Here is a 24,847-nt window from a genome sequence, read left to right on the forward strand (position 1 = left end):
GCCCGAATCGGAGTTGTGTTTACATTCGGAGCCAAACTCACGTTGCGCTGCCGACTTGTTGCGGCGATTGGTGTCTTTTAAATCCCCACCCCGGGGGCGGGGCCGGAGGCGGCTCCAGAAACTAGCGGGCAATTTCTCCAAAATTAAAACATTTCAAAATTATCATTTGCCCAAGCGAAGCACGTTTTGGATTAATAAAGATATCCTGAGTCGGTCATATTGAGAAATAGTCGAGCCGGGGGGAAAGTGAATTTTTTGTTCACCTGGGTGACACATGCGCATTGGATTTGTTCCCTTGTTAAAAGTGTTGGCGCCGGCGCCAGCGGAGACCTTTCTGGGCAGCGGTAGCAGCCGGGGTAAGAGGCACTTTCACTCCCTCTAACCATGCATGCAGGCTCTGTCCTGAAAAATATCCAGCCTGTTCCTAAAGTGGCGGGAGGGAAGCAAATGCACTGATGTGTATAACCGGCTCGAGAAATTATTAATGGAATCCAGCGCCGGGCTCTTTAAGCGCTGCATGCATTTAATTCACCGGCTTCTGTGTAAGTGTGTGTTTGTGTAAAAAAAGTTCAGCTTGGAGACAGTTCTGTGACCGTGATTTGAAGGCGAGGTGGAAAATTGCGATATTGAGGTTATTTAGTGCAAAGGCGAGTGTTTCTAATAGAGTTGGCGGCTGTTCTGAGAGCGTGTCCAATCCAGGCTTTACCCGCTCTGTGTAAATTGGCGCGGAACCGGGTGGGACATTAAATAACCTTAAAAATATCAAAGACGTACTCTTCATACTTCACCAGCAACCCAATTAATGACAAATATATTGAGGATAGTATAAATCAGGTTGCTACGGGGTGTTTATTTTGAGTGGATATAATATTAAAGTTTAAGTCGACTGTTGCTCATGCGCCAAAGGGCAGATTCAAAGGAACCTCTTTTGCAAAAAAAAAGCCCTTTCGGTTACATTTTCATTAAATATCCTTTTATTTTTAAAAAATACAGATGACATTGAGGCTGACATGAAGTTAATGTCATGGGTCTTTTTGTAAAATATCAAGATTGTGTATGTAATATTTTACGATTGATATTTTTACAGGATTTTCAAGAGGATGTCGAGACGCAGGTGAGGAAATATTTATTTTTCATGGTTTTGGCGGGGGGTGCGGGTGAGAGATGGAGGTGATGCTTATGATCGACCCTGTCTGTTTTAAGCAGTGATCGTTTACAAGCTAGGCAGGCAAAAGTGGAGGAACAAAGGAATGGCCCCGCGCAGTACAAGAGGAGGAAATCTGAAGTAAGTGTATAATTGAACAACGTTTCACACCAAAAAAACCTATACAGCTGGCTGGTACAGTAACAAGTTATTTCATTCTAGGAGTGCAAGCAACGTTGCCACGAAGCAGAAGTTAATAGGAGAAGACATCAGTTCCAGATACAGGTAGAGGATTCCTACTCGCATCTTTGTGGGGACTATTTTAAGAATTGGCGTCGATGTGGACAGGGTTACTGCAGAGATGTACCAAATGCTCCTCCCGGGTAAAGCGAGGTGGGGTACAACAAATTTCAGCATTCTTGCCAGTGATATTAAGACCATGGATAATGGAGCGGGACCAGGCCATTCGGCCCATCGAGTCTGCTCCACCATTCCATCATGGCTGATTAATTATCCCCCTCAACCCCGTACTTCTGCATTCCCCTGTAACATTTGACACCCTTTAACTTATTAACCTCCGCTGTAAATATACCCAATGACTTGGCTTCCTTATTAAACTTGCTTCTGATGGTCCAATATTGTTGGGGGGGGGGTGGTGGAGGAGGTATATTTTGGGTAGGATTGTGCATTTTGTTCAAATAAGCGAACAGTATATGTTTTGATGGTTTAATTGTGTGATATGTCTTAAATTTTTAAGTGCACCCGATGGCCGGGCGGTATTTGCGTCCGGACAGTACTGATGGCTCGGTGTGTTGGAGCTTTGATGAATTTGGGTGTTATTTTGTCTTTGAACTCGGGGTTATGTGGACGGGACAGGGCGCAGGACGTGCCGAGTTAGCGCGCTGTCCCGCCGGCCGCCGGTTCCGGCTTCTCCCGGGAGGGAGGGAGGTCCTTGGCGGCGGCGCGCCCGCCTTGCAGGCACTGGGAGGTGGGGGGTGCGGTGGAGAAGGGATTTTCAATTCCCGCACTAAAGTTTAAAATAAAAGCCCGCCCGGAAACAGGAATATATATTTTTATTTCGAGAGAAAATGCGGAGTGTTTTCCCATTGTGCTCAGTGGTTGGCGGGCGAACTTTTCGCACCGCGGTTGGGGTGCGGGTGCGGGCAAAGTATCTTCCCCCACTCCACCCCCCAACACCCCCATCCTGTACTGGAATTGTGCAAACTTAACAAATCCTGGGTAGAGGGTCCTCGGGGTTTAATTTGCAACCCGGGGCTAGCAGACCGGCGGGAAGTTCAGCCGGGTCCCCCGCGTTATGCATTGGCGACCCCGGTTTTAACCCGCAGAGCCGATGCATTACAACAGTGTCGGAGTGACCGATGTGTGGCTTTGAATTGGGGGGTCGAAGCGGCCGAACCGAGTCGTTAAATTAAGACGGAAATGAATAAACGCGGGAAGTTTTCCCTCGCGAACGTTTAGCGGGGGAAATCAGGGGTGGAATGTGAGTGACATTCTGGCCTCGGATACTGCAGGGTTCTCACCTTAACCCGGGGCTCGTTCATTCCTAACGCTGTTCAGCATGAGACTGATGCCTTTTCATTCATTCATCATCACTCCATTATTACTGCCGCCTTCCCTGCCATCAGTCTCAACAGAGCTGGTAACTTTCCGAGATGCTAGACCCTGGGGTGGGGGTGGGGGGGTGGGAATCAATTATTTTGAACAGCTTTCCCATTCTAAATTACTGTGAACCTGTGTTTAATTTTGTACATAAGATGGAATTAGTAGCAGCAAGGAAAATATGTGTGCCTCAGTATTTTATAGTTTTTGAAATAGTGCGGCCAGCAGAGGGAGCTTAAAATTCAAAGTTCAAATGTTATTATCAAAGTGCATATGTCACCATATACAAGCCTGAGGTTCATTCTCTTGCGGGCATACTCAATAAACCTATAGAATAATAACTATTAACAGAATCAATGAAAGACTGCCCAACTAGGGTATTCACCAGGGGCAGCAAGTGCTGCAAATATATTTACATAGCAATAATTTAGCAGGGAAATGAGATGGAGAGGCCTTGAAAGCGAGCCCATAGGTTATGGGAACATTTCAGTGATGGGGTGAGTAAAGTTATCCCTTCTGGTTCAGGAGCCTGGTGTTTGAAGGATAATAGTTGTTCCTGAACCTGGTGGAGTGATTTCTGAGGCTCCTGTAACTCCTTCCTGATGGCAGCAGTGAGAACACATGTCCCTGGCGATGGGGGTCCTTGAATTCCTGTGACAGTACTCCCTGTAGGATCTGCTCAATGGTGGGGAGGATTTTACCTGTGATGGACTGGGCCGTATCCACTACTTTTTGTAGGATTTTCTTCTCAAGGGCATTGGTGTTTCCATACCAGGCTGTGAGGCAGCCAGTCAATACACTCCACCACACACCTATGGAAGTCTGTCAAAGTTTTGGATGTCATGCTGAATCTTCTAAGAAAGTGGAGGTGCTGCTGTGCTCTGAATGTTTGTAATAGCATTTGATCAGAGCTCTGAATTACAATTTTTTTTTGACAGAGTTGTTGGGCTCCCATTGCACCTGGAGGTGTTAGTCCGTGTGTCCTTATCCCCACACCCCACAAAGAGAACGATCTCACTGAAGACTTCTCCAAGTTCTCACAATATAGGTTTAAAAATTTATTCCTGAACAAATCACCGCTACCACCTCTTGGGTAAGTACCCTGCCGCATAGGATTTGGGGCAACATTTCAATGGAAAGCTTCTAAATCTTCACCCCGGGTGTCTGTGTTTGCCAAAAGTGTGCAGGAATGGTGTGATGGTTAAAATTTCAGCGCAGCTGAAGTTTTATCTATTGGCTGAGAAGTGGATTATAAGTCCATGTTTTAAAAGTAAGATAGCATGGTACTGTAGTAGTTAGTGCGACACTATAACAGCTCTGGATGATGGAGTTCAGAGTTCAGTTCCAGCGTCCTCTATAAGCATGTCTCTGTGTTCTCCCCTTGAGCCTATGGCTTTTCTCCGGTTTCCTCCCACAGTCCAGAGACGTTCTGGTTAGAAGGTTAGTTGGTTATTGTAATTATCCTGTGAGTAGGCTCGGGTAAGATTGGGGGTTGCTGGGTGGCGGGGCACATTGGGCCTAATTTGCATTATATCTCTAAATAAATAAAATAGATAATAATTATATTTGAGCACCCTAGTTTTCTTTTTTTTTTGTTTCCAGTAGAGAGATTGTGTCCATAGCCTGAACATAGAACATTATTTATTGAGAAATAGCACAGAATAGGCCTTCTGGCCCTTCATGCCATGCAACAACCCCAGATTTAACCCTACCCTAATCAAGGGTACAGCGCAGAAAGGTCCTTTGCCCACTATAATGTGCTCATTTTTTAACCTAATCTAATATCACCCTAACCAGCCCATAACCTTAACACAATGGGTTAAAGTTAGTTCGAGATGCGAACATTTTTAATTATACCGTGATAATGACTAACAATTTCAGCTGTAGGGAGTGCCAGATTATATTCTTGGGCAGTTCAGTTGTACGTGGAAGTGATTGAAGTTCCCTAGTTTGAAACCAAGATCTGCATGGAGATAAAGATGAAGAGACCAGTGTTGTTAGAATCACAGTAAGGGGTATTAAAAATGCACCTCTGAAGATTAGCTTTTTGTCACATGTACATTGGTGAAATGTATCCATTGTGTCAACGACCAGCACAGTCCCAGGATGTGCTGTGGAGGGGACAGCCCACAAATTTCTGGTGCCAACACAGCATGCCCACAACTAACTGGCCCTAATCTGTATATCTTTGGAGTGTGAAGGAAACTGGAGCACCTGGAGGAAACCTGTGCAGTCTCCTTATAGACAGCAGTGGGAATTCAACGCAGATCGCTGGCTTTGTAAAGCATCCGCACTCGCACCGCGCTACTGTGCTACATCTTTCAATAGACAATAGGTGCAGAAGTAGACCATTCAGCCCTTCAAGCCTGCACCACCATTTTGAGATCACGGCTGATCATCTACTATCAATACCCGGTTCCTGCCTTGTCTCCATATCCCTTGATTCCGCTATCCATAAGATACCTATCTAGCTCCTTCTTGAAAGCATCCAGAGAATTGGCCTCCACTGCCTTCCGAGGCAGTGCATTCCAGACCCCCACAACTCTCTGGGAGAAGAAGTTTTTCCTTAACTCTGTCCTAAATGACCTACCCCTTATTCTCAAACCATGCCCTCTGGTACTGGACTCTCCCAGCATCTGGAACATATTTCCTGCCTCTATCTTGTCCAATCCCTTAATAATCTTATATGTTTCAATCAGATCCCCTCTCAATCTCCTTAATTCCAGCGTGTACAAGCCCAGTCTCTCTAACCTCTCTGCGTAAGACAGTCCGGACATCCCAGGAATTAACCTTGTGAATCTACGCTGCACTTCCTCTACAGCCAGGATGTCCTTCCTTAACCTTGGAGACCAAAACTGTACACAATACTCCAGGTGTGGTCTCACCAGGGCCCTGTACAAATGCAAGAGGATTTCCTTGCTCTTGTACTCAATTCCCTTTGTAATAAAGGCCAACATTCCATTAGCCTTCTTTACTGTCTGCTGCACTTGCTCATTCACCTTCAGTGACTGATGAACAAGGACTCGTAGATCTCTTTGTATTTCTCCCTTACCTAACTCTACACAGTTCAGATAATAATCTGCCTTCCTGTTCTTACTCCCAAAGTGGATAACCTCACACTTATTCACATTAAACGTCATCTGCCCACTCACTCAGCCTATCCAAGTCACCCTGAATTCTCCTAACATCCTCACCACATGTCACACTGCCACCCAGCTTAGTATCATTAGCAAATTTGCTGATGTTATTCTCAATGCCTTCATCTAAATCGTTGATGTAAATCGTAAACAGCTGTGGTCCCAATACCGAGCCCTGTGGCACCCCACTAGTCACCACCTGCCATTCTGAGAAACACCCATTCACCGTTACTCTTTGCTTTCTATCTGCCAACCAGTTTTCTATCCATGTCAATGCCTTCCCCCCGATGCCCTGAGCTTTGATTTTACCCACCAATCTCCTATGTGGGACCTTGTCAAATGCCTTCTGAAAATCGAGGTACACTACATCCATTGGATCTCCCTTGTCTAACTTCCTGGTTACATCCTCGAAAAACTCCCAACAGATTAGTCAAGCATGATTTACCCTTGGTAAATCCATGCTGGCTCGGCCCAATCCTATCACTGCTATCTAGATATGCCACTATTTCATCTTTAATAATGGACTCTAGCATCTTCCCCACTACTGATGTCAGGCTGACAGGTCGATAGTTCTCTGTTTTCTCCCTCCCTCCTTTCTTAAAAACTGGGGTAACATTAGCCATTCTCCAATCCTCAGGAACTGATCCTGAATCTAAGGAACATTGGAAAATGATTACCAATGCATCTGCAATTTCCAGGGCCACCTCCTTTAGTACCCTAGGATGCAGACCATCTGGACCTGGGGATTTGTCAGCCTTCAGTCCCATCAGTCTACTCATCACCGTTTCCTTCCTAATGTCAATCTGTTTCATTTCCTCTGTTACCCTATGTCCTATTTCAGACCCAGAGACAATATGTTAAAAGCAGTGAAAATGACAAATGGACTGATAATCCTGAAACTGATGGGTATTAAGAGATTTGAAAAGGAAATGGTTTCTCAAATGGAACCAAACTGAAGTGGGCCAAGAGGGCCTGAAATCGTGTTCAGCGATCTTTTCCAGGAGATGTCTGAAGGTGTAGGTTGGAGGAAGGCAGATTGACTTGATGTGTATTCCTGCAGAGAGATTTTGAAAGAGCTTATCAACATCAAATGTGTTCTCGTTTTAGTGGTGCCTGCCTGACTTGCATTTTCTGTTTCTAGCTGGGGAAGCTCTGAAGACGTGTGGTCAAACATGCTGAAGAAGGAAATAAAATACACGCACAGTAAAGATGTTCTCTCCTTGCACCCATCCTTACAGCCAAAAATGAGAGCGATTCTACTCGACTGGCTAATAGAGGTTTGTCATTATTGCAGTCATATCTTAAACTTGTTTAGATTTGGACTCGAATTATCAGCATTCAACTTGCGCAGTAGCTTTGAGGGATGATGCACTCCGTCAGTCAACCCCAGTGTGTGGTGTGTAGGCCTTCATTAGTCAGGGGATTGAGTTTGAGAGCTGTGTGGTAATGTTGCAGCTCAGTAAAACCCTGAAAGATCACACTTGGAGCATTGTGTTCAGTTCTGGTCACCTCATTATAGGAAGGATGTGGAAGCTTTAAGGACGAGGATGCTGGTTCGGATTTGAGAGCCTTTTGAAGATGAGTTGAGCAAGCTGGGGTTCCTTTTTCTTGGGAGTGAAGGAGGATGTGAGGTGACTTGATAGAGGTGTACAAAATGATTCTTTTTCCCAGGGTGGAAATGGCTAATTCCAGGGGAATAATTTTAAGGTGGTTGGAGGAAGTACAAGGGAGACGTCAGTTCTTTACATAGAGTAATGGGAGTGTGGAACACCCTGCCGGGGATAAACTGGGGACATCTGTACATTTCCAAACCCTTGGGCATGTGGGTAATGGGAAGGCTGTGAGGAACAGAAAGGTTAGGTTGATTTTGGAGTAGGATAAAAGATCAGCATGACATTGTGGGCAGAGGGGCCTGTACTGTAGGGTTCTCGGCTCACATTTGATAGTCAAAGCTTCAGTTTGAAGATATTGCAGCATCTCTGTTCCGAGGTGGCTCTCGGGTCCTAGTCTTCCCCCAGTAGGGAACGTCCTCTCTATCTAGGCATTTCTGTATTTAATAGGTTTCAGTGTGAGATGTTGCTGCTTGTTCTGGGTAAATGGTGTGGAGAGAAACCCCGATGATGCTCCTGGCGGTTTTTACTCTCTGGGGTCTTGCAGTCCGATGCCTCGCAGCCTCTGTCCCGCACAATGGTGCAGTCGGGCAGGACGCTTGATGGTGCTCCTGTAGAAAGTTGTTAGGATGGGGGTGAGAGACTTTGGCAAGCCCAGCAGTGTTCCACTTTCTCCTGCCTGTCTATGGGAGGTGACAGCAGAGTGGTCTGGAAGGTAACAATGCTCCGTGCAGCAGGACTGCTGGTGGAGGAGGCGACTGAGGGCGGACTGTCACTTGTGTTGCCACTTTGGTGTTTAGCCAGAGGGTGGTGAATTTAGAATTCATTTAAAGCAGAGATTGACCGTTAGGATAGATAAAGGAATGCAGTGCATGATGTACGTTTGGACTTTCAGAAGACCTTTGACAAGATGCCACACTTGAGGGGCATTACAGGAGAGTTACTAACCCGGTTGGAGCATTGGCTGATTGGTAGGAGGCAGCGAGTGGGAATAAAATGATGTTTGTTTGGTTGGCTGCCAGTGACTAGTGGTGTTCCGCAGGGGTCAGTGTTGGGACTGCTTCTTTTTATGCTGTATATCAATGATTTAGATGATGGAATAGATGGCTTTGTTGCCAAGTTTGCCGATGATATGAAGATTGGTGGAGGGGCAGGTAGTGTTGAGGAAACATACAGGCTGCAGAATTACTTAGAGAGATTAGGAGAATTGGAAAGAAAGTGGCAAATGAAATATAATGTTGGAAAATACATGGTCATGCACTTTGGTAGTAGAAATAAATGTGCAGACTATTTTCTAAATGGGGAAAAAATCCAAAAATCTGAGATGCAAAGGGACTTGGGAGTCCTTGTGCAGAACACCCTAAAAAATCAGATGAATGTTGAATTTCCCCATGGGGATGAATAAAGTATCCATCTATCTATCTATCTAAAGGCTAACTTGCACATTGAGTCGGTGGTGAGGAAGGCAAATGCCATGTTAGCATTCATTTCAAGAGCTTTAGAATACAAGAGCAGGGATGTGATGCTGAGGCTTTATAAGGCACCAGTGAGACACCTTGAGTATTGTGAACAGTTTTGGGCCCCTAATCTTAGAAAAGATGTGTTGGAATTGAAGAGGTTCACAAGGATGACTCTGGGAATGAAAGGGTTATCATATGAGGAACGTTTGTTAGCTCTGGGTCTGTATTTGCTGGAATTTGGGATGAGAGGGATCTGATTGAAACCTTTCGAATGTTGCGAGGCCTGGACAGTGTAGATGTGGAAAGGATGTTTCTCACGGTGGGGGAGTCTAGGACAAGAAGGCACAGCCTCAGGTTAGAGGGGTGTCCGTTTAAAACAGATGCAGAGAAATTTCTTTAGCCAGAGGGTGTTGAATTTGTGGAATTTGTTACCACAGGCAGCTGTGGAGGCCAGGTCGTTGGGTGTATTTAAGGCAGAGATTGATAGGTTCTTGATTGGACATGGCATCAAAGGTTACGGGGAGAAGGCCGGGGAGTGAGGCTGAGGATGGAAAAATGGATCAGCGATGATGAAACGATGGAGCAGACTAGATGGGCCAAATGGCCTAATTCTGCTCCTATGTCCTAAGGTCAGTGTTGGTTCTGCATCTAGCTAGGAGAGTGGAGAATGCCGTCATGCTCCCATACCTCTTTTTGGATCGGGTTCCCAATGTGTCTTATGCCATGGACTGATGCCGCTAAGCAAGAGGGCTGTTGGACCTGGGTTGGGAACGTCTGTTGTAGACGATACAGAGACTCTGATTCAGATTTAGGTTTATTATCGCTGCTGGTAAAGTTCCTGGTCAGTCCTCAGTCTACCTTATCTCATTTTACGTAGGAGTACTTGATGTATTTGGCTAATGTCTGTAGAAGTTAGCTTTGGCAACTGCAGTCTAATCTCGTCAGGCCTTCAGGATCAGAATCAAGTTTATTATCAGTCCTGTATATTGTGAAATTTGTTTTGTGGCAGCAGTACAGTGCATCACCTAAATGTACATGAATTACAATAAATGTTTTTAAAAAAAGAATAGTGCGAAAGCTGAGGCGGTGTTCCTGGGTTGGTTCATTGTCTGGTTGGTCAGAAGTCTGATGGTGGAGGCGAGGCTGTCATTTCTGAAATGTTCTTCAGGCTCCTGTACCACAACTTTGATGGTAACAATGAGAAGAGGACATGTCCTGGGTGGGGGGGGGGGGGTTCTTCCTGATGGATGTTGCCTTTCTGGGGCGTCGCCCTTTGAAGATGTCCTCTTCTAGGGAGGCTAGTGCTCGCAATGGAGCTGGCTGAGTTTACAATCCTGTGCTTTGGAGCCTCTGTACCAGAGAATGATGCAAACAGTAAGAATGTTCTCCACAGTACATCTGTAGAAATCTGTTAGTCGTACCAAATCTCCTCAAACTCTTAATAAAATATAGCCATTGTGCAATCTGCGTTAGGCCAGGATAGACCTTCAGAGGCATTGACACCCAGAACTTGAAACCACTTACCCTTTCCACTGCTGATCCCTCAATGGGGACTAAAGTGTTTTCCCTCGACTTCCCTTTCTGAACTCAGAGTCCAGTTCAGAAACTGTCTGGAAGTCTGTATGCTCTTCCTGTGAGCGCCTGGCTTTCCTCCCAAATTCCAAAAACGTATTGTTCAGTAGGTTGTTGTAAATTGTCCTGTGAGTCTCTGTGCAGTGTGGCTTGTTGGGCTGGAAGAGCCTGTTCCACACCACGTCTCTAAATAAATCTGCTGTCAGCTCCTTGCTCTTTACTGACCTTGAGTGGAAGGTTGTTGTAACATCACTCAGTTAGCTGGTCTATCATGCTTTGTCACAATCTGAGGTGGTACTGACAACGTTGGTGAATTAATAAAAACCTGTTCAGGTCAACTTCCCATACCCACAGGAAAAGGAAATATTTATCTTTCATAAGCACAAGAGATTCTGTAACTGCTGGAAATCCAGCACAACACACAAAATGCTGGAGGAACTCAGCAGGTCAGGCAGCATCTATGGAAATGGGAAAATATTCGGTTTTGAGACTGTTCAGGACTGGAAAGAAAAGGGGAGGAAGATGGTGGAGGGAGGGGAAAGAGTACACTGGCAGATGACAGGAGAGACCAGGTGGGGGGGGAGGGGGTGAAGTAGGAAGCTGTGAGGTGATAGTTGGTAAAGAGTTGAAGGGATCTGACTGCAGAAGAGAGTGGACCATGGGGAAAAAGGAAAGGAGGAGGGGACCCAGGTGATGGGCAGGTGAGAGGAACCAGAATAGGGAATGGGAAAAGAAGTGGAGAAAGGAGAAATGACTGGAAGTCAGTTCTTTCATGCCCTTAATGACACCAAGCTAGTTAGCTTTGTAAAGATTAGCTTATTTATCACAGGTACATCAAAACGTACAGTGTGTGTTGTCAACGACCAACAGTCCGATGTGCTGGGGCAGCCTGCAAGTTGAAGTAAATTTATTATCAGCATGTACTACCCTGAGGTTAATTTTCTTGTGGGCATTCACAGTAAACATAATAAACTCAATGGACACCACAAGGACAGAGAACCAACCAGTGTGCAAAAGAGAATAAACTGCAGAGACAAAAAAGATAACAAATAATAATAACTAAATATTCAACAGAAGTTGTGGAGTCCTAACGAGTCCGTGTTACCACGTTTCTAGTACCAACACAGCTTTGTACTATTCATGCACCCGTCAATTTTTCTTGCTTCTGCTTTGCAGGTTTGTGATGTTTACATGCTCCACAGAGAAACGTTTTACCTGGCTCAGGATTTTTTTGATCGGTTCATGTTTACTCAGGAGAATGTTCATAAAAGCAAGCTGCAGCTTATCGGCATCTCCTCGCTGTTCATCGCCGCGAAGCTGGAGGTAAGGATGTGCGCCCGGCATAGTGGGCGAACGTTGTTTTGAGCAGATTTTATTTTATTTACAGTTAAAGTGCGGGACAGACCCTTCTGACTCCGCTCAGCCCCACCGTTAGCAGCCCCGGGTGAGGATGGTTACCGAGGGTGCCGGGTTTGAAATCCGACTGTAACAGCGTTGCCACTGTGGCACCCAGAAGGCAGGAGCAGGGTGTTGGGAAGATGGAAGAGATTTACCAGGATGCTGGCTGGATTAGAGAGCACGTCTTATGAGAACAGGTTGAGTGAGCTAGGGGTTTTGTTTGGAGCGAAGAAGGATGAGAGGTGACTTGATAGAGGAGTACAAGATGGTAAGAGGCATAGACAGAGTGGACAGCCAGAGACTTTTCCCAGGTGGAAATGGGTAATATAAGGGGGTATAATTTTAAGGTGATTAGAAAGTATAGGGGGTGTCAGAGGTAGGATTTTTACACAAGGAGGTGATGAGCACATGGAACGCCTGGCCAGGGTGGTGGCAGATGCAGATGTATTAGGACATTTAAATGTAAAGAACAAAATAATTGCTAAAAATACAAAATGCTGGCAGAACTCAGCAGGCCAGACAGCATCTATGGGAGGAGGTAGTGACGACATTTCGGGCCAAAACCCTTCATCAAGAGTCCTTCTAATTGCTAATCTGTATCTGATGTAGTGCAAAAAAAAACCCATGAGGATAAAGGACACAGTAGTAAAAAACACAATAAATATAAATGCATAAGATAGTTTATATAGATAGATTGACTGTTTGTCCATGAAGTGACGTTAGGCACAGGAGTGTCTGTACATCAGGTGACTGACAGGAAATGATAAAGCAGTGGTGGTTGGGGTGTGGAGGGGTGGGTTAGTGGGTGGTTGGGGTGTGGAGGGGTGGGTTAGTGGGTGGTTGGGGTGTGGAGGGGTGGGTTAGTGGGTGGTTGGGGTGTGTTGGGGGTGGGTGAGTGTGTGGTTGGGGGTGTGGAGGGGTGGGTGAATGGGTGGTTGGGGTGTGGAGGGGTGGGTGGTTGGGGGTGTGGAGAGGTGGGTGAGTGGGTGGTTGGGGTGTGGAGGGGTGGGTGAGTGGGTGGTTGGGGGTGTGGAGGGGAGGGTGAGTGGGTGGTTGGGGTGTGGAGGGGTGGGTGATTGGGTGGTTGGGGGTGTGGAGGGGTGGGTGAGTGGGTGGTTGGGGGTGTGGAGGTGTGGGTTAGTGGGTGGTTGGGGGTGTGGAGGGGTGGGTGAGTGGGTGGTTGGGGGTGTGGAGGTGTGGGTTAGTGGGTGGTTGGGGGTGTGGAGGGGTGGGTGAGTGGGTGGTTGGGGTGTGGAGGGGTGGGTTAGTGGGTGGTTGGGGTGTGGAGGGGTGGGTTAGTGGGTGATTGGGGTGTGGAGGGGTGGGTTAGTGGGTGGAGGTGTTGATCACCCTCACTGCTTGGGGAAAGTAACTGTTTTTGAGTCTGGTGGCCCTGGTGTGGATGCTATATAGCCTCCTCTCTGATGGGAGTGGGACAAACAGTCCATGAGCAGGGTGGGTGGGATCTTTAATGATGTTACTGGCCCTTTCTGTATGTGTGCCCTTGACGGAGAGCCGGCCAGTACTGGTGATGCGTTGGGCAGTTTTGACAACCCGTTGTCGAGTCTGCTGCAGTGCAGCTTCCCGTGAGACCCTGCGGCATAAAAGTAACTTGTCTTAAAATATAATTTTACATTTATGCTTCTTTTTGTTTCAGGAAATATATCCTCCAAAACTGAATGAATTTGCGTATGTTACAGATGGAGCATGCACAGAAACAGAGATACTGGATATGGAGTTAATAATTCTAAAGGTAACCTGCTTCCCTTCTGGTCGAAGATCTAAGCTCGTCCTAATTCTGGCTTCTGCTCCCTTCCTTACGAGTCCTGATGAAGACTCAACCTGAAATGTCGACTGTTCATTCACTTCCATATATGCTGTCTGACCCGCTGAGTTTTGCCAGTATATACTGTATTGCTTTGAGCTTGTCCTGTTTACAGGAATGAGTCACAATCAGGTTGATTATCAATGACGTGTCATGAAATTTGTTGGTTAAAAGCAGCAGTACAGTGCAATGCATGAAGTACACTTGATAGGTGCCACAATATCGTAGTGGTTAGAGCACCACTTGCAGCTTGGGCCATTGAGTTCCATTCCGATGCCATTGAAAGGAATTCTCCCTGTGAACTGAGGGGGTTTCCTCTGGGTGTTCTGCTTTCTTCCCACAAGCAACTGGAACCCCCCCCATCACCATGGGTCTTCCCAGTGTAGAGGAGATCTCATGAGCTGTGAACATAACTCCCAAGTGTCTGTTACATGTGAAAAGGACATCTAGGGAGCTGCAGAGACGGAGGCTGAGAATCCTGTAATTATGTGCGAAGTGACTCCAGTCTGAAACCACCACACCGCAGTACTGAGCTGGAGGAACTCGGCAGTCAGCCAACATATATGGAGGGACTTGCTTGAGTCCCAGTGACTATTCTCTTGCATTTCAGTCTGATCCTTTCTGAAGTCTGTTATCTATCTTTTTTGTGAGTTTCATTGGTCCTGCTGGTCTTGCCCATCTCCTGCCAGCTTGTCCTCCCCCCACCCCGACCCTATTCAAGCATCTTCCCGCTCTTCCGTCCTGGTGTCCTGGTGAAGGGGCTTGGCCCAAAGCATCGATTGTTTACTTCCCTCCACTGATTCTGCCTGACCTGCTGAGTTTTTCCAGCATCTCAGAATCTTGTTATAAGTTTTTTCCCCTCCCTATTGTCTGAAAAACACTCAATGATTTAGAACCCACACCTTTATGTTGCAGAATCTCAAACATGCAACCTTTTGAAGAATTTGCCTGTAAACAATCACTCATTAGTGAGAGTTGATGTTGAAAGCATCTCTTTATTGTTTAATTAAGAGCAGTGAAAGAGGGGATTGTTTGTGTTTTTAGTTTAGAGATAGTTCTTGCCTCAGACAGAAGCCAATCCTACCCTCCCTCTCACCGGTCACCTGCCAGTTTGTTGTCCTCCTCTTCCCATCTTTTTATTCTAGCATCTTCCCCCTTCATTTCCAGTCCCGATGAAAAGTCACATCCTGAAATGTCAACCGTTTATTCATTTCCATAGATGCTGCCTGACCTGCTGAGTTCCTCCATGTTGCAAAGGAGCCAGGGGTAACATGAGGATTAGGACACAGAAGAATCAGGCCATTCAGCCCATCGAGTCTGTTCGGCCATTCCATTCATTATCCCTCTGAATCCCATTCTCCTGCCTTCTCCCTGTAACCTTTGATGCCCTGATTAATCAAGAACCTATTCGCTTTAAGTATACTCAATGACTTGGCCACCACGGCCGTCAGTGGTGATGAATTTCAGTCTCACCACTATCTGGCTAAAGAAACTCCTCCTCATCTCTGTTCTAAATGGAGGCGCACCGCACAGGAACCTACCTATTTAACCCTAGTCTAATCGCAGGACAATTTACAGTGATCTACTTGCCGGTACATTTTGGACAGTGGGAGGAAGTCGGAGTGTTCATGGGGAAGAACATTTAAACTCTTTCCGATGATCTGAGCTCCTCCCCGAGCATTGTGCCCTAATCTTGTACACCTCTACAAAGTCACTTCTTGCACCAGAGAGACATCTGTGGCTGCCCACTCTATCTTTGCCTCTTGTACATCTCTATTAAAGTCGCCTTTGGGAATGAGATGACGCCTCGCTTCACTGAGATCTGTTAAAGCTTCTGGTGTTCTGTCTCAGATGCTGTGACCTCTCAGTTGGGCTCCATCAAAAAGGAGACTGGTTTCTGGACATTAATTTTTTCCCTCTATTTGCAAATTTGACCATCAATTAACTTTCAAAGAGCTTAGAATTTGTGTTCTCAGTATCAATTTACTGGAACTTTTTTTGCACATTAGTTGTTTGTCAGCTTTTGTTTACAGTTTTTCAGAAGTTGTATTTCTCTTTTCATGTGAATGCCTGCAAGAAAAGTGAGTCAAGTTAGTTTATGGTGATGTGTACTTTGATAATTTACTTTGAACTTGTAGACTAACTACAACAGTAATAATATCATACAGTACAAAGTTACTCAATATTTTGCTTTCCTTTTCCTTAGGCATTGAATTGGGAGTTGTGTCCGGTGACTGTTGTTTGCTGGTTAAACCTTTACCTTCAAATTGTCTTTTTAAAAGAAGTACCCAACCTGTCCCTTCCTCAGTATTCGCAAGATGTCTTCATACAGATTGCTCGGGTAACTACTTTCAGTGTTTTCAAGCAACTATTTTAAACACCAGTTAAAGTAAATAATACCAGAACACAACAGGCCATTTGACCCACATTGTTGTGGCAAACTAATTAAATCAGTAACCAAATGGCTAACTAAACTAATTTCTTGTGTCTGCACGATGTCCTTATCCTTCCATTTACCTCACATTCATGTGTCTGTCTAAATGTCACTTAAGTCTCTAATGTATCTGCCTCCATCACCACCCCAGGAACACATTCCAGGCACCCACCATTCTGTGTGTATATAATAAAAAATACTTGCCCCTCACATCTCCTTTGAGCTTGCCCCCTCTCACCTTAACTACACGCCCTCTGGTATTAAACATTTCAATACTTGATAAAAGATGCTGTCTGTCTACTCTGTCTGCCTCTCATAAACCTCTATCAGATCTTCCCTCAGTCTCCACCGCTCCAGAGAAATTCTAATTTGTCCAACTTCTAATCCAGGCAGCTTCCTGGTAAACCTCTTCTATGTCCTTTTCAAAGCCTCGACATCCTTCCTATAATGGGCAACCCGCCATGGGGCCTAAGTGACTAGCTAAGCTGATTAGTGAATGGTTTAGGGAGGTGTATGCCTTTTGCTTCTGTACCTGTTCTGCATTTGTCTTAACTTTGATATTTCCCATTTGATAATTTACACCTGCCAAATGCTTCCTTCGGCTCCCTCAGTTTCATTGAACAATGTACATCAAGGTGTCTGTTCTACAGCAGCTTCATTTACCAAGTGTCCTGGCTTGTTTGACATCCCAAAACACATCATCTTGCACGTTAAACTCCATCTGCCATTCCATGACCCCCTTCTCCTGTTGATGTAGATCCTGGGGAAGCATCATCACTGTCCACTGCAGCATAAAATTGCTGTCATCTGAAAACCTGCAGTTTGCCTGTAGTATCAAACCCTCTTCATTACATTAACTGATCTGACCTGTTGTGTATCCTGAGACTCATTTGGGTTCTAGTATTTATTTACAACTTTTATTATGTGCACGGTTTGTCCACTTTTGCACATTGAATGTTTGTCATGAATGGTCTTCCATAAATTGTATTTCTTTATTTTCTGGTAAATGCCCACAAGGCATTGAATCTCGGGTGTATATAGTGACATTCACATGTATGTAGCTTGATAATTGACTGAAATTTTTGTGCTGCGTCAGATCTGATTTACAATCATTTTGTTCTCCTTTGTACTTATGTGCTGAAGACAGTAAATGATCTTGAATCTCCAGTAAGTTTTCATTCTATCATAGGAGATATCAAGCATTAGTGGGCAAATTATATTGGATTACAGTTATGCCATGCCCTTCCTGAATGTTGGCCATCCTGTCATACCGTACTCCTGTTCTTGAAGGCCATTTATTTCTGTCATTTAAAAGTTTTGAACTTGATAACACACTAGCACTGGGTTAACAATGTGTTTTGAGGTATACACTCAGACTCAACACTGAACTGACTTCACAACCTTTGGGCCTGGTTCAAGGACTCTACAACTTGTGTTCTGAATTATTTTTATTTGCACAACTTGCCGTCTGCAGTTTTTCATAAATGCAATACACTCCAATGCAGTATGCTCCACTGGTTGTTCCTGCATCTCACCCAAGCCATTTCCTTATCCGTCCACCTGTCTAACGGACAGAGATTGTTGCCTTTCAATCGTTTATTCTTGCATCATAACAACATCAACCCTGCTGATGCTCTTCAGAACCTCCTGGGTCTCGTTCCTCTTAACTTGCAATGAGTGAGAGTACAACCACCTCGAAAGAAAAGGGGAGGAAGATGGTGGAGGGAGGGGAAAGAGTACAGGCTGGCAGATGACAGGAGAGACCAGGTGGGGGGGGGGGGAGGGGTGAAGTAGGAAGCTGTGAGGTGATAGCTGGTAAAGAGTTGAAGGGATCTGACTGCAGAGGAGAGTGGACCATGGGGAAAAAGGAAAGGAGGAGGGGACCCAGGTGATGGGCAGGTGAGAGGAACCAGAATAGGGAATGGGAAAAGAAGTGGAGAAAGGAGAAATGACTGGAAGTCAGTTCTTTCATGTCCTTAATGACACCAAGCTAGTTAGCTTTGTAAAGATGAGCTTATTTATCACAGGTACATCAAAACGTACAGTGTGTGTTGTCAACGACGGACAGTCTGATGACATTTCTTCCTGACTCTGATGCTTGGTGTGAACAATGGGATTTGTCGACCATTGAGTTGCTGCCACATTGACTGATTAGATATTTGCAATGGTGCCTGCTGATTGTACATTACAAAATGATTAACGTATTGTCTTATTTCTGTGCAGCTTCTCGATCTGTGCATCCTTGATGTGGAGAGTTTAAGCTTCCCGTACGGAGTGTTGACTGCTGCTGCTTTGTGTTACTACATACCCATGGATGATGCGCTCAGAGCTTCAGGTATGACGGTTCTTGCAGCGTGGTCTATTTTGTATAGAAATCATGTGATACGAGTCCATTTGGCCCCCAGTTTATACCATTCATCCGTCTAGTACACTGGTAGAGAGAATGGGGTTGAGAAGTATGATAAATCAGCCATGATAGAGCTAACTCGATGGGCTGAATGGCCTACTTATTCTATCTCTTATGGTATGACGATCTATTTTCTCAAAACTGCCTCTTTCACCGGTTTCTAACACTCACTTGATTCTCCCACCAGAGCCAAATTACAGTGTCCAAAAGGGAAAAGACGACTGCCTGCCAGTATCTGGGGGAACCCATGGTTATGGAGAGTGTGCAAACTGAACTGCACTGCAGGTCTATTGTGGCACCACTGATCGTATCAGTATTGTTTTAACTTTAATGACTCAGATTTGTCACATCGGAACAGTGAAATGTGATGTTTGTATTAACAATTGGAGGTGTTCTGGGTGCAGCCTGCAAGTGTCAGTGCTCATTCCGGCAGCAGCGTAGCACGCCCACGGTTTCAGCAGAACACAGCAAAACAACGTGTGATAAAGCAGCAGCATCAAGCTAGCTCCCCTCTTCCCTCTCACTCAGGCACAACCTCATGCCCCATCTGCAGTGCACTGGTGGATTTGCAGATATTGGTCCCCAGCAGACTTAGAGATCCTCAGGGCTCTGGCCACTGGGCCTCAACTCAGTCATGGAGCACGACACAAACAGGCCTTTTGGCCCACCTTGTTTGTGCTGACCTGGTTCCATCAACATGTTCTGGGGCTATATCCCTCTGTAAATGAGAGATTCTGCTGATGGCTGGAAACCCAGAGTAACACATACAGACTTCTGACTGACCTTTGAGATTTTATACTTGGTGTTGATCGAGAACTCACTGACGAATGAGGAAGTGAACTCCAGCCCCAAGCTCCGGACTCGCCACCAGCCCTCGTCCTCGCTGGTCTGCCGGCAGTGTCTGTCACTGGCCTTCAAATGCAGAGCTGAGGTTTAGTCTCTCCCTCCCTGTCCCCAAAGCCACCCCTGTGAACCTTTTTAAAAACAACTAGTTTGGGCAGGTATGAGGATGGTAGGGATGTGGAGGATTCTGGTGCTGGTGTAGGTTGATGGGAGTAGACAGTTTAAATGTTTCAGTATGGACTAGATGGGTGGAAGGGCCTGTATTTTTCCATGATTGTATGACTGCTCTGCCATTCCATCATGGCTGATTTATTTTTCCCTTCAACCCCATTCTCTTATCTTTGATGCCCTGGCTAGTCAAAAGTCTCTGCTTTAAATATACCCAATGAATTGTTCTCCACAGCCACCCATGGCAATGAATTCCACAGATTCACCACCTCCTGGCTGAAGAAATCCCTCCTAATCTCTTTCTAAAAGGGCATCCTCTATTCTGTGCCCTCTGGTTCTAGACTCCCCTACTATAGGAAATGCTCTGTCCACGTCCACTTTATCTAGACCTTTCATATTACAATATGTTTCAATGAGGCCCCCCCCACCAAGCGGATACAAGCCCAGAGCCATCAAGTAATCCAGGCAGCATCCTGGTAAATTCCCTGTGCTAAAGGTTCCACATCCTTTCTATGAGGCCATTAGAACGGAGCATAGTTTTCCAAGTGTGGTCTACCCAAGGTTTCCTAGAGCTGCAACATTATCTCGCAGCTTTTGAACTCAGTCCGCCGATTAATCAAGGCCGACACACAATATTCTGCCTTATCAACACTATCAACTTGCAGAATAACTTTGTAGTTTGACACTATCTGCAGTGTTTGTTTGCTATTTCTAATATTTGTTCTGCCTATTTGTTTCTAGGACTGAAATGGGAAAACATTTCTGCGTGTTTTAACTGGATGGTCCCTTTTGTAAAGACAGTGAGTGAAACAGATCCAGTGAAGTTGAGAGACTTTAAACACGTGTCAAACGAGGACCGACACAACATCCAGACACACACCAAGTACCTGGACATGCTAGTGAGTTATCCCACCTTCATTATTTGTGATAGCGCGGAATAGGCCCTTGTAGACCTTCGAGCCACGCGGCCCCTGTAACGCCACAACCCGAATTAACTCATACTTTATCATGGGATGATTTACAAGGATGAGTTAACCTTCCCGGTAGGTCCTCATACTGTGGGAGGAAACCAGAACACACTGATGCCTCACCAAGGACATTGGAGTTAAACTCTGGAAAGCTCCAAGCTCTAATAGTCTGTTCACTACTGTAGTAAAGCAGTACTCTTGTATACTGTTTAGATGGGCAGAGTCGATGTAGGAAGCTCCAAGCACTCTGCAAATTTATTCTTCAGTTTTGCTTATCCTTTACAAAAGGAAGATCAGGGTTCGTGGTCCCCAGGTTGGGAAGCCCTGACCTACGTGGACTGACTTCAGAAAGGCCTTTGAAAAGGTCCTACATTAGGGTTGGGAGCCAGAAGTTTAAATTAATAGCTTGTTAACAGCAGGTGATGGTAAACTGGGACGAGTGGTGAACCACAAAGCTTTGGGTTTGAATTCAGATGAATTTATCACGTGTATATGGAAACATTGATGCATCGTTTGCATTAACGTGCAACCCAGGCCGCGCTGCCTTCTCCCATAACCTCTTAATGCCCTTACTGTACCCAATAACTTGGTCTCCATGGCCGTCTGTGGCAAAGATTCCACAGAAATACCATCTGGCTGAAGAAATTCCTCTTCATCTCTGTTCAAAATGGACGTCCCTCTATTTTTGTGGCTGCGGCCTCTGGTCCTAGACTCTCGCTATTGGAAACATCCTCTCCACCTTTTTAATGCTGAATCCCCTTGAGCTCCTCACTTCACTCTGACAGTGGCCTCTCCAACAATGCTTCTTGTCCCTAATGTTTTATTGGCTGTTGTTAATCAGCCCCCATCAACTTTTAATTTCCTCTTTCAGAGTGCTGTTCACTGAAATTAAAGTCTGTATACTTGTAAGATTGCGATAAGAGTGTTAAATTCATTTGATTGCTTTTGAATGACAATTTGATGGGTCTGTGAACTTACCTGAATTATACTTTACTTTCAGGATGAGGTGCATGTGAGGAAAATGGAGTTCACGGCAAGGCTGTCACCTGTGTCCATCGGAGGGATATTGACTCCACCTAAAAGCACTGAAAAACCATCCAGTTTGTTGCACTGAAGTTGTTGAATTTGCTGTAGAAGAATGAATTGAAAAACCAGACAACTGTGGAATTACCGGCTGGGGTTGTACGACTGCCTTGAGATGCAGCTGGAAACTCTTACTGGAGTTAATTTTAGGAAAAAAAACATCTAATGGTTTTGGATTTGTTTTAAAGAATGGGCAAGCTGGGAGCTGGCTCCACAACGTTTTACTTCTACCGAGAAGACCCTAGTGTTGGGTCTGTTCTGGGGAAGGAAAAAGTGTACTTTTAAACAAAACCTAGAGATGACTACTGCACATTTTATTTTTTAAAAAAAAAAGGCAGCTCATGCTATCCATTTCAATAATGGTTTTATTCAGAAAGAAATGTGCGAGCATTGTGATAAATTCTCTTGTGGAGTGGGAAGACTAGTAAAACTGTGATTCTGTCACAGCAGAGCCATTGCTTGATTTGCAGTAAAATGTAACTGCTGTGAAATAGTGCACTGTGGAGCTGAGAACTTTATCGAGGGATCACATTACTCTTGTATGTTTACAACAGGGAGGTGGGTGAATTGCAGTGGAGATTTGAGTCTATTTACAATAAGCAGACTGATGTTAAGTATTATGTTTTGACTATGTAACTCACTGAAGGTTTGCACTGTCTAAGAATTGTACAACAGACAAGTAAAATGCAGGGGGTATGGAGTTGGGACCTGTGTTGGGTGTTAGAGCCGGGACTGTAACTGGGCAGCTGATAAGTAAGCATTCTCTCATTAACGGGCTTCATCTGCACCATCTGAGCTAGTCAGTGAGCAAAGGGAGTGGTGTTACTGTGAAAGAAACCATGTACGTAAACCTCAAAGCAGTTCACCACTAATTCCTCACCCAGCTAAACTAAATCTCACTGCCAAAGAACATGAATTTTATTGTATTACTGTAAATAGTTTTGTAAAAATGTACAGTAAATTACCTGTTAAAGACAGCTATCCAACTATACATTTCCAGTGATCTATGATTGAGCATTGAATGTGTAAGCTATGAACTAGTGGAATATTTTATGGACAGGTGTAAGACTCGTACGATGAAATTAGGTGCTGTGAAATTAAATTTGAAACATTTTTGAAACAATTGTTAATTGCATTATTTTATTATGAAATTTAACAAACTGGTTACACGAGCAGTGTTAGCGGTCAAATGCTGGAAGTGCCTGAACAGGTGCCTGCTTCAAAAGTCAACAGTCAGAAGTAAAGTTTTGCCATCGCTTGCAGGAACTTCTTTTTTCTCTTCTGAGCTGCTAACTGCAACACCTCCTCGGGATTACTGGAGTTGAGCTCGGCTTGTCCAATGGCTTTAATCTAGAAAATATTAAACTACTATCAAAATGGGTCATAAATTATGCTCAAGCTCTATGAACCTGGATCATTTCAACAAGGAAATGGGTCTTTCAGCTTAGTGAGATTTCCTTACGTTATCATAGCTGGAGGTGGCAGTGGGGGTAAGCTAAACGCTCCCAATGACGTGCACCTCAAATAGCCTCTGCCAACTAAATCCAGGCCCTGGCTTCACGTGTGGCTTTGCTACTAAGCCCAGTGGAACAGTTTCTACTGAAGGAGAAAGGGCAAAGGTGGGTTTCGGGTCCCTTACAACCAGTCGTTTCGGCCAGATGGGGCTCATTAGCTGTGGTCGCAAGCTCATCTAGGACAAGGAAAACGGATTACAAACCTCTGCTGTCTTGTGGCTACACCACTTGTGGGGGAGGGGGTGGTGGGAGGGAGAGAGGTCGAGAGCTGGAGACCCATAGGCAGTCTTGTAGTGAGTTCAATGCTGTCCAGTAATTCTTCCAACGCTGTTGGTGCCAAACTACCAGTCTGCTGATCCTTTGCAAGGAGAGGGGTAGTTTGATACACGGGCAACAGCTCGCTTTCCACATCATGCTGCCCTGGCTTGTGTATCGTGTAGACAGCTGGGATACAACATCCATGTTGGTGTTCCAAGTTCTGCTGCTGTCTGTAAGGAGTTTGCATGTGCTCCCTGTGACCGCATGGGTTTACTCTCACATTTTCCAGATACGTGGTTAGCAATGGTGATAACTTGCAGGCTGCTTCCTTGCTGATTTGATGCATTTCGCCACGTTTTGATATTTGATGTGAAGGTAGAGCAGTGGATGTGTATATAGATTTTGGTAAGGTTCCCAATGGTTGTCTCATTCAGAAAGTCAGGAGGCATGGGATGTGAGGAAACCTGGCTGTGTACCTTCAGAATTGGCTTGCCCACAGAAAGTGGCATGAGATGGAGTATATTCTGCCTGAAGGTTCGTGACCAGTGGCGTTTTGAAGGAATTTGTTCTGGGACCCCTGCTCTTGGTGATTTTTTGATAATAAATGCCTTAGATGAGTAAGTGGAATGGTGAGTTAGGTTTGCAGATGACACAAAGGTTGGAGTTTTGAACACTGGAGGGTTGGAGATTGCAACAGAATGTTGACAGGATGCAGATAAATGGCAGGAGTTCAACCTGGAAGAGTGAAATTTGCTTTGGCAGGTTGAATCTGAATGCCGAGTACAGAGTTAATGGCAGGACTCTTGGCGGTGTGAAGGAACAGAGGGGTCTTCAGGTCAATGTCCATAGATCCCTCAAAGTTGCTGGGGTTGTTGAGGTGGCTGTTTGGGAGAACTGAGTTCGAGTTGCAAGATATATTGTAGTTCTATAAAACCCTGGTTAGACCACACTTGGAATATTGTGTTCAGTTCCAGTCACCTTGTTATAGAAAGGATGTGGAAGCTTTAGAGAGGGTGCAGAGGAGATTTACCAGGATGCTGCCTGGGTTAGAGAGGGTGCAGAGGAGATTCACCAGGATGCTGTCTGGATTAGAGAGGGTGCAGAGGAGATTTATCAGGATGCTGCCTGGTTTAGAGAGGGTGCAGAGGAGATTTACCAGGATGCTGTCTGGTTTAGAGAGGGTGCAGAGGAGATTTACCAGGATGCTGCCTGGTTTAGAGAGGGTGCAGAGGAGATTTACCAGGATGCTGTCTGGTTTAGAGAGCGTGTCTTATAAAGATCGCTTGAGTAAGTTAGGGTTTTTCTCTTTGGAACAAAGGAGGATGGGAGGTGACTTGACAGAGGTGTACAAGATGCTAAGAAGCATAGATAGTGAATAGCTAGAGACGTTTTCACAGCATGGAAAT

At 45.2% G+C, this 24,847-nt stretch overlaps 2 protein-coding genes across 4 annotated transcripts in view; one reads left to right on the forward strand and one right to left on the reverse strand.

The window, feature by feature from the left end:
• Positions 1 to 300: 300 nt before the first annotated feature.
• On the forward strand, positions 301 to 22,792 carry ccne2 (cyclin E2). 3 transcript variants are annotated; one of them, XM_073025256.1, is made up of 12 exons: positions 301 to 356; positions 1,088 to 1,114; positions 1,204 to 1,285; positions 1,367 to 1,429; positions 3,703 to 3,857; positions 7,043 to 7,178; positions 11,720 to 11,866; positions 13,599 to 13,694; positions 15,973 to 16,107; positions 18,424 to 18,535; positions 20,360 to 20,517; positions 21,587 to 22,792. In XM_073025256.1, exons 2-12 carry the CDS (start codon positions 1,101 to 1,103, stop codon positions 21,698 to 21,700), a joined length of 1,212 nt encoding a protein of 403 aa, XP_072881357.1. In that variant the 5' UTR covers positions 301 to 356; positions 1,088 to 1,100; the 3' UTR covers positions 21,701 to 22,792. The 3 variants fall into 3 exon arrangements, with proteins under 3 accessions (XP_072881357.1, XP_072881534.1, XP_072881445.1); XM_073025433.1 differs by having other exon boundaries at positions 314 to 356; positions 1,207 to 1,285; XM_073025344.1 differs by lacking the exon at positions 301 to 356 and adding an exon at positions 421 to 542.
• Positions 22,793 to 24,847, reverse strand: part of ints8 (integrator complex subunit 8) — a 108,145-nt gene continuing 106,090 nt past the window's right edge. The window contains exon 28 of the mRNA XM_073024602.1: positions 22,793 to 23,019. Within this exon, the coding sequence (XP_072880703.1) occupies positions 22,903 to 23,019 (117 nt within the window). The 3' untranslated portion in view covers positions 22,793 to 22,902. The remainder of the gene's footprint in view (positions 23,020 to 24,847) is intronic.

This window comes from Hemitrygon akajei, chromosome 1, assembly GCF_048418815.1.
Source record: "Hemitrygon akajei chromosome 1, sHemAka1.3, whole genome shotgun sequence".
Taxonomy (NCBI): Eukaryota; Metazoa; Chordata; class Chondrichthyes; order Myliobatiformes; family Dasyatidae; genus Hemitrygon; species Hemitrygon akajei.